General features: G+C 32.0%; 2 protein-coding genes across 2 annotated transcripts in view; both read left to right on the top strand.

Annotated features, from left to right (window-relative positions):
* Positions 1-4,144, top strand: part of TRIADDRAFT_58868 (uncharacterized protein) — a gene marked incomplete at both ends in the record, with an annotated part of 9,567 nt that extends 5,423 nt beyond the window's left edge. The window contains 14 exons of the mRNA XM_002115046.1: positions 181-224; positions 311-377; positions 470-501; positions 612-682; positions 985-1,038; positions 1,171-1,328; positions 1,477-1,664; positions 1,911-1,965; positions 2,059-2,210; positions 2,359-2,488; positions 2,609-2,692; positions 2,837-2,957; positions 3,081-3,267; positions 3,998-4,144. Coding sequence (XP_002115082.1) covers positions 181-224; positions 311-377; positions 470-501; positions 612-682; positions 985-1,038; positions 1,171-1,328; positions 1,477-1,664; positions 1,911-1,965; positions 2,059-2,210; positions 2,359-2,488; positions 2,609-2,692; positions 2,837-2,957; positions 3,081-3,267; positions 3,998-4,144 — 1,490 coding nt within the window. The remainder of the gene's footprint in view (positions 1-180; positions 225-310; positions 378-469; positions 502-611; positions 683-984; positions 1,039-1,170; positions 1,329-1,476; positions 1,665-1,910; positions 1,966-2,058; positions 2,211-2,358; positions 2,489-2,608; positions 2,693-2,836; positions 2,958-3,080; positions 3,268-3,997) is intronic.
* A 2,278-nt stretch (positions 4,145-6,422) lies between these two features.
* Positions 6,423-9,065, top strand: part of TRIADDRAFT_58867 (uncharacterized protein) — a gene marked incomplete at both ends in the record, with an annotated part of 9,976 nt that continues 7,333 nt past the window's right edge. The window contains 5 exons of the mRNA XM_002115045.1: positions 6,423-6,518; positions 7,221-7,295; positions 8,392-8,464; positions 8,569-8,698; positions 8,850-8,941. Of these exons, the coding sequence (XP_002115081.1) occupies positions 6,423-6,518; positions 7,221-7,295; positions 8,392-8,464; positions 8,569-8,698; positions 8,850-8,941 (466 nt within the window). The remainder of the gene's footprint in view (positions 6,519-7,220; positions 7,296-8,391; positions 8,465-8,568; positions 8,699-8,849; positions 8,942-9,065) is intronic.

Below are 9,065 nucleotides of genomic sequence, written 5' to 3'. Positions count from 1 at the left end.
ATTGTGTTATATTATTGTTATCTCAGACCATGGTTAGTTTATTCTTGTTTTTGACTATAAGTAATATAAAATTAATTAAAGTGAAATGAAAGATTGATTTACTGTATCCTGATCTCTAATTGAAAAGGTTGAATAGTTGGTGACCGGATTTAATGTTGTGCAATGCTATCTTTCAATTAGGTATGAGAAAAACATGTTGTTCAAGGATGATTTACCTCGATCAAGTAAGTGGAATTGGATAAACCGAGAATAAATAAAAAGCTAGACTAATCTTCATAAAAATATCGCTAAAGATCTCTTGTTATTCTAGTTTATCAATATTACAACCAACGATATCATTAATCGCGGAACTTTTGGAGGAATTCGTGTTAAAGGAGGTAAAGTTAATTTGATACCTGTAATTATTCTTCCTGCATTTTTAATATCTGCAGGATTTTTTAATAACTTATTGCTCCATTACTTAATACAGGAAATGCAACTGAAATTGCTGAAAAGTTAAGAGTATGTTATATTTATCATAATAACTAGATTATGACTTCTTTGGGAATTTCGTAGATTCTTACTTTGCTAGCTATAATTATTAATTTAAAATTCAATTTTTTATGTCAAAGTGTAAGAGCAAATTCTGGAGAGTTTATAAGAAGGAGGATATGCCTGTTCGATTCCATTATGATAATAACAGGTAACTTAACTTGGTAGATGGCAGAGCTCGTACTTTAATTTTATGGTATCATAACGAATATCGTGAAGCTCTGATAACATAGCGTTCCATCTTTTTCTATGTTTAATATTTATCCCTGTTGAAATTGAAAGATTAAATCATTTTAGGATGTAAATTCATGCTATCAATTACCATATATTCGATAGGATATCTTAAATTAGTGATTAAAGAATATAACTATGTTCTTAATCAATCTTCATCTTATGCATCTTAAATTTCGTGGTAACACTTATTTTTGAATTTGCTTTGATTTCTTTATGTAGTCGTATTCCGGATGTAATTATTTTACCTAATGAGAATTGGCTTGTGAGACCTTCGTAAGTTTTATAAATGATGCTAATTCGGATAATAGGTTGGACTTTCGTCTTTATACTTCCTTAATGCCTTTACTTTTCCTTCATTCTATTGGATATGATGCTCACATCACTGCATGTAATTGGAACACACAGATATAATCCAAGATATACATTTTGTAACGGTGCTAACCATGGCTGGGATAATTTAGATACTGATATGAGGACAATCTTCATGGCTGCTGGTCCTGGCTTCAAGAAAGCCAAAGTAATTAAACCGTTCAAGAATATTGAATTATACAACGTTATGGCAGGTACTTTAATAATTAGTAGGATCATTCCTTTAGCAACATATTCTCATTAACCAGTTAAAATAACAACGACATTGAGGCAATGTTAGACCGTAGAATTTTATAGAATAGAAGATTAAAATTCTGATTGTTGGCAACATAATTTATATAGCCTTACTGGGTGTAAAACCGGCTAAGAATGATGGGAACATGGGACGTTTGAATAGTATCTTAACCAATCCCGTAGTTGTTACTGATCCAAATCTTGGCGAAGCAGGTAAAGTGTGCAGAGTACCTACCGATCAGATGGTTTTTGATGAAAGAGCAAACTGTTCAGAATGTGTATGTCCATATTGCAAAGTAAGTTGAATTTATGATACATCAGGGCTAGCTTAATAATATATAATTAATGCATACTGTATCATCTATTCTCACGCCTTTTGGAGTTGTTGTAGTAGGTAAAGTCCCTATTTTAATGATAAATCGTGATAAATATTCTTCTATCTTAGTAAACCATCACAGAAAGTGGAGGAGGCTAGATCTAAACTTGAATAGATTGAATTATGTCACCGTAACTAGCACATTTTTATTTTGTGACGATTATAGGCCACGATCAATGTTCCTTTATTCAATAAAGGCCTAATAATGACCCCAAAAGAAGGTTCTTAATACCGCATATAAGTTGTATACCCAAAGTTCCTATCATAAAATTGACAATTAATATATTATATTGATAACATCATTAACTAAACAGAACTGCAATCTGAAAATCGTAATTTCCCGTGGGGTATACCAAGATTCCGAAAATCGATGGATACCTGTACTCTGTATCAAAAGCATTTTATTACCGGTTATAGCAATACTTATCGTGTGCCAATATTTACTGGCTATCATCTAACTGATGTGGTAAGTTGATATTAAAGGCATAAACTTATTCTATAGGAGCATGATCGAATCTTTTATCCATTCACCTTCATTTAACTTGATTTAAGGACTCTTCCCACATTCGATTAACAAACAACATCTCATCATCTGCTTTACTGCACTTTATTAGGAAACATTGCGACCACTAAGTAGAAAGGATTGCTTCCGACGTGATATTCGTTTAAATATTGCTACTCAAGCATCTAATTGCTCAAACTATTATAGATCTGGATATAATCGCGGCCATTTAGCTCCTAATGGTGAGAAACGAAAATTATAGTATTCTGTTAGAATATCTTTTCATAGTCTAAAGTGAACGGAAATGAAAAGATAGCAACCCTTCCTCATATTTAGTAATCCTAATTTAATTTCATTTCTAGGCGGACTGAGTTTCGATCTGGAAGCACAAGGCAATTCTTTCCTCTTGTCCAATATTGCTCCTCAAAAATATCCTTTCAATGCCGGTAATTTATTCCTTATATTTATAATAACCCGTGATATTTCATTATATTGGTACGATAAGAACTGCAGCTTCAAAGTCATAGATTGCAAAAGATTTAATAAATACTTAAGGCTGGAAATGAAACATTATTTTCAAATTTTGACAGGTCCGTGGCTAGATCTGGAAAAACTAAGCCGTGATTGGGCCAAAATTTTCGGTGGTGTTTACATCATTTCTGGCTCAATTGTCAAGGCAGATCCTAAAACCGTGTGGAGTGATCCATCCTAGTAAGTTACTGTTAACTTTTTCCTATTTTAGTTACATAATTAGCTCAATTACCGACGATCGAATCTTGAACCATAAAATCTATATCAGAATAATTAATGGAGAATGTTTTCTATATTTTTAAGTTGGCTTAAAGGTGAAATTGGTGGTGTAGTCATTCCAACTCACTTCTACAAGATTATTGCCAAATGTCGAGATTCTGATCAAGTCTTGTGCAATTCTTCTGTCATCACTTCCTCACCATGCAAGGGCCACCTCGACGTTATTGCTTTCGTTTTACCTCATATTGATAGTTTTACACCACAGTGCCAGGTAAGCTAGTTATTAAAAGGATCATAGCTTATCGCTAACATAGTAGAGAGGTGTTGAAGAATAAGTTTTTATAGATTTCTTTTCGTGTGATTGCTAATATAATTTAACCCTTAAGCATGATAACTCATGATGTCTATTTTATAGTCTCTTGCATAAATACGGGTAAGGTACAAATCTACGCTCATATCTATCTAGAATGATTTGCAAATAACTTAGCTACAGTAACACTCAACAATACGTTATCAATCCCATTAGCTCTCCTTCCTTCATTTCTGTGCATAGAAAAATTTCAATTATCTGCCTGTGGATGAATTTTCTCTATATTTGCCCATATGTTAATCTAGAATATTGTAGTACACAAAATACTAAGGAAATGCTTGAAAAATAAGCAGCTCATTCTATTGATCTCCTTCCTTTTATGGCGAATTCGATGCTAGTACCAAGATCATAACACACCAAATATTTAAATCATCAGTCCTTGCACTTAGCCATATGTGCCAACAACTATGTTTATGCTATAGTTGAGTTCAGATATGACTGATAAGTTTCATTAATTAAGAAAATAGAGATGATATGAAACGAGAGGATGCTGATGTTTAATATTCCTCCTTTAAAATGGTCTTTTGTAGTATTTATGCACTGTTATCTATTTTAATACAAGAAAAGATGGATAAACTAGGCTGAAAGTAACATTAATTCAATTCGATTTTTTCCTATTTTGTACCAACAGGTTTATCACTCTAACCTATTTCACCATGTGGCCAGCGTTCGAGAAATTGAGAAGTTGACTGGTCTTAACTTCTTCCCCAATATGCCTATACAGTTGCAGGATATGATTGAGAGCGATTCTCCAACTGATTTATGGCCCACTTATTAAAATAACTATTTAATACACGTCGTTGACTTAGTAGCTTGGACGTAGATTAGCTGCAACTATGATTTTATTTCATGGTAGTAATCGTACGTATTCATTATCACCTAACTAAACAGTATTTATTCCTAATGTTTAGTAGGATAAATAACAGCCTACTTAATCAGGGCTATGCTAAGATTAATTATCGAACTAGCTAATTTATCGAATAGAATTTCATCTGTACTTTTTTCTATACGTTGATATTCCGTAAGTGGACTATCAGTTAGCATATTTATGATCTTGAGAGGATTGTAGTCAAGGAAGATGTAAGATGTATAATAACTCCTTACAAGAATCTGAAATAAAGTAGCTTTATTTTGTTTCAAACTGCTTACTCTAATTTGAAATATCAGCATGATTCTTAACACTCTTTACTAGCTATCATACTTACTGATTAAAATTTTGGCATATTTCTAGTATGATAAGGGCATTTCTTCGATTCATCAATAATACAGCATTACATAAGGTTAGGTACGGAATATGGTGTTAACAAAAGAAATTTTAGGCATAAGATACCTCATTTTTTATATATATATCTACTTATTGATGAAAGTTTTCACATACTTTCTAGTTTGATGAGGAGATTTCTTCTATTTAGGAAGGTTCCGTTAGCTTTAAAGCATGTTTTGGCGACTAATAAAGATATTATAATATTATACATGGTACTGCATAGAATATAATGTTGAGAAAGGAACTTGAAATATAGGGTGTCCTATTTTTATATACCTAATATTGTAGCTGTAGGCAGAACGTTAATACTCGTTCAAAGGTAGCTTGATATGAATTAAATCACCTCAATGATTCAAAACTCGCGCATAGGCATTGACGATATTTGAGGATATTCTTTCGTGTTAAAAATATTTATATTTATTTTTAATCGATGGTAAGAGTGTAAATGATTTTTCTGAAAAATTCATTCAATATAGTCATATTGCAATAACTCTAAGCCACGTAAAACTCATTTATTGCATTTATACATTGCAGTGAATTAAAAATTAGAAATGACTTAATTGGTACGCGTACGTATATCTGATTCTCAGACTTGGTTAATACTAGTAGTGTAAGGTATTCTTGTTTTGATTGACTCGGTTCGTAGACAAATACACAACAGGTACGCGAACAGATTTTAAAGTCAGAGTCTAGCATTCATTTCTTCTTTTCAACAAAGTAGCAACACAAAGAATGATAGCCGCCTAATATTTTTAATGTTTTTATGCAATGTTATCTTGTAAGATATCTGTCCTGCAAGGATAGGATGCTCATAGTCAAATCTTAACTTATTTCCTTACTTATTATCTTAAAGATAGTTAAAGCAAAGTCATTTAATTAAACGTTTTTACAGTAACGGATTGTAATTAAGACCAAATCGAGAAATTGCTCCGATAGAAAGCAAAATAATCAAAGTAGAATTACTGGAAGAACTAGCAAGTTGCTGAGCCTAGTGTCAGACTCTGATCGAAAGAGTTGATAGTTGCCACTCATTTATTACATTCAATTCTTAATGTCTTCGTCGTACGTGAGCTTGAGGACATTCTAAGGAAGGGAATTTCTTCGGTGGTCATTGTTTACAGTACAAACATGATTCAAGCATTCTCCAAGATAAATTACATCAATGACATTAATTATCATTTAATTAGTAATAACCAAATGATGAAGAGATTATGCTAATAACATCAAGCCATTATAGCAATTATAATGAAATTTTACCTGGTGTTAATATGCAAGGAGTAGAGAACAAATTAGCGGATTACTTGATCGATTCTATGGAGGTTTACACACGTGCTATTTTTAAGTAAATAACGCATTTAACGTTGATTTTTGTCATACCCTACCTAGCTCATGCATCGATATGCTAATTATATTCCTGCATAGAATACTTGTAGGATGAGTCCTTATCCTGTCGAATATTTAACCAATTCATCATCAGCGTCTATTATTATACTCCCACTTAAATTAATCATTCTTTCATCGGTTATTTACCGCTCTACCTTATTATCGTTAACGAACGATATGTAACAATCTAAATGCCCTATAAATAACTAAAGCTCTAAGTTGTTTATATGTAAACAAATCGAAGCATAATAAATAATTGGTACTAATAATTAATTAATATAATAAATGACGTTATCGGATTGATTGATTAATCTATTCTGCCAACGAAAGTACTGTTCCAAATTAGAGTTGATACAGCTACCTAGATAGACTACCATAATATTATTAGAGAAAGCATTGGAAGGAGAAAATGCCCGATAACATGGTAATCAGTCAGTTGATGATATTAATCTACAAATATGTAATAGTCTTTCCTAATTACTTTGAATTGTTAGAACAGCAAGTGGTAAAAAACTACAGGCCAATTTACTATCTATTTGTATACTTACTACATAATTTATCTTGATTAACTTCACTTTAGCTGAGATAATTTCCATCTCTCTATCGCTATCATAAGATTGTCATAAATTAAAGTAATCTGATTTTGCATACTAGTTTTACTCTCCCTTGTACTGTATGTCGGGTTACGTCTAATTTGGATTAATTTAGATGGCTATAAACACAAGCGATATTTAATTCATAATTATGAAATTGATTGCTTATCTTTATCTTATTTTAACCTCAGTTACATAATAATCATCATTTTTCTATCATTATCACTATCGAAGTAACTGATTTTGCCCACCCGCTTTTTATCCAATTCTCAGAACACCATGTTTCTAATCTGATCCCTTTCAGATTAATTTAGATTACTAGTAGTGTACCTAGAAGTATGCAATTACGCTAGTTAAAATTTACTTTTTCATATTCTGCAGTTCAAGTACATACGGCATACTTCATGGAGCAAATATAGTGCTAAAATTTCTATGCAAATTTATTGTATATAAGCTACAAAAATAGATGCTATTTGATATTTGCTTCTCTCAAAATTCGACAAGATTTCTATATGCAATAGAAGGTGCTTTGGATAACAGCGACAATGAACATAATAAGTTCTCTATTGGTTATATTTAAAACAGATTTTGATTCTCCATTTTCATTTTCATAGGATAAAAATGGTAATATAGAAGAATATGAGAAAAAATATCGTTTGAGAAACAGACGTAAAACGGCGTTTATGATGGTTAGTACGAAGAAATTTACCTTGTTTTTATTACACCTTGGGGATTGAGCATATTCATTTAAATTCTAAATGCTATCAATGCTTATAGGTAGCTGATTACTAGGTATGAAAACTTTCTGCTAATGGTTATAAAAAATTTGAATGCTTTGAGAGATTAGACAAAATCGATCTGTTTTCAATTGATATTAGCATCAGTTAATAATTAAACCAACAGAAATAGAAAATTAAGAGTATTATCATGACAGTCATGGAACTAACATTTGTTGCTTTAGATGGGTTGCTGTATCTGTGTAACTTTTGACAGTTTCAAGATTTGTTTTAACATCAAACCAAACTTTTGACCTACGAACATTAATTTATTATTGGTACCGGCAGTGGATTGCGTTAGCTAAGAATTTAATATCGCCAGAACAGCATTTAAATTATAGTACGGTACCTTTCTGCTGCGTTATAAGATTTCTCAAGAGGATAAGTTAGTATTGATTACTTTTTTACTATCAGAAATACATCGTATAATCAAACTGATTTAATTTGCTTGTTAAATTATTCTCCATTGGCACTATAAGCGATTACATTCCTGACATCGCCATCGTAGCAGCAATTAAGCTAACACATGCTGCATTAAATGAGCTATTAATAATCCAGCAGTTAGTGATTAAGAAATTCGAAAAAGTTTCAGCAATCTGCCTCATTTATGGCCATTCCAGTTTTAACCGATTAAATAACTTAAAAGGTTAACTTTATCCTAATAGCAACAATTAAACTGTTGCATAATGAATTAATAGAGGTTTCTAGTGATTAATGACAGTTGATTGTCTCAAAAGCTGGAATGAATCTTAGCAAAGTCGATCTCATTTTTATTTTATGACTGTTCTAATATTGGTGCTTGACTGAACTGGTCTGAAGATCAACGAAACCATCATAGCAGTAATTAAGCTATCTCATGTCCTATGACAAAACTTTTCCTGAATTCATCATGCAAATAATGTAGATCGTATAGTCCACCTGATATTTTTAGATGTGATTTTAAATGCATTATTGCCAATAGCATAAAATCAATGTTACTAAACGGACATCAAATTTGTTTCCTGCTTAGGTTTTAAGCGCTCTCGCCCTGTTATTGGCATTTACTGGAGGCTTTGTTATTGGTTGGTTTTCAAGTGATAAAGGTTAGGAATTAGATCAGTTACTGTAGATGCTTGAGCTTTTATAATACTATGGTCTAGCTGAATGATTATCGTTGGCCTCTTATTAAGAACATTACTCTTTCTAGGCTTTGACCAAAGTAATCAAGGCAATAATAATAGTAATAACAATAGTAGTAATCAATTCACAGCATCTCCTCCACGCTCTACGATACCTGTTAATAGTGGTCCACCTTCCATAGATGCTTCAATTTGCAGGTAGATACTATCTTAAGCTACTGCCCATTTTCCTTCTACGATATTGTCAGACGTTTACAAAATCTTTTACTAGTCAGTTCCGATTTACCCATTTCTATGTGCTCTAATCAAACGATATGAACTACAATTTTTCATCTAACAAAATCGATAGCGCTAAAAGGAAACCTTTGATTGTGGTTTCCGTTGATGGATTTCGCTGGGATTATTTTAAACGAGGACTTTCTCCCATGCTGACGCAGTTTGGTAAGTTACGAAAACTGATTTAGCATACTGTACTGTACATATATAAAATTGAAAATCTTAGACATATGATTGATCTATAGCAGTATTTATAGTCACAAATGGTTCAAATTTGACGATAGACGAT

This window comes from Trichoplax adhaerens, genomic scaffold, assembly GCF_000150275.1.
Source record: "Trichoplax adhaerens TRIADscaffold_9 genomic scaffold, whole genome shotgun sequence".
NCBI lineage: Eukaryota > Metazoa > Placozoa > Uniplacotomia > Trichoplacea > Trichoplacidae > Trichoplax > Trichoplax adhaerens.
Note: the sequence above shows the minus strand (reverse complement) of the source record. Positions and strands in the feature narration are given on the sequence as shown.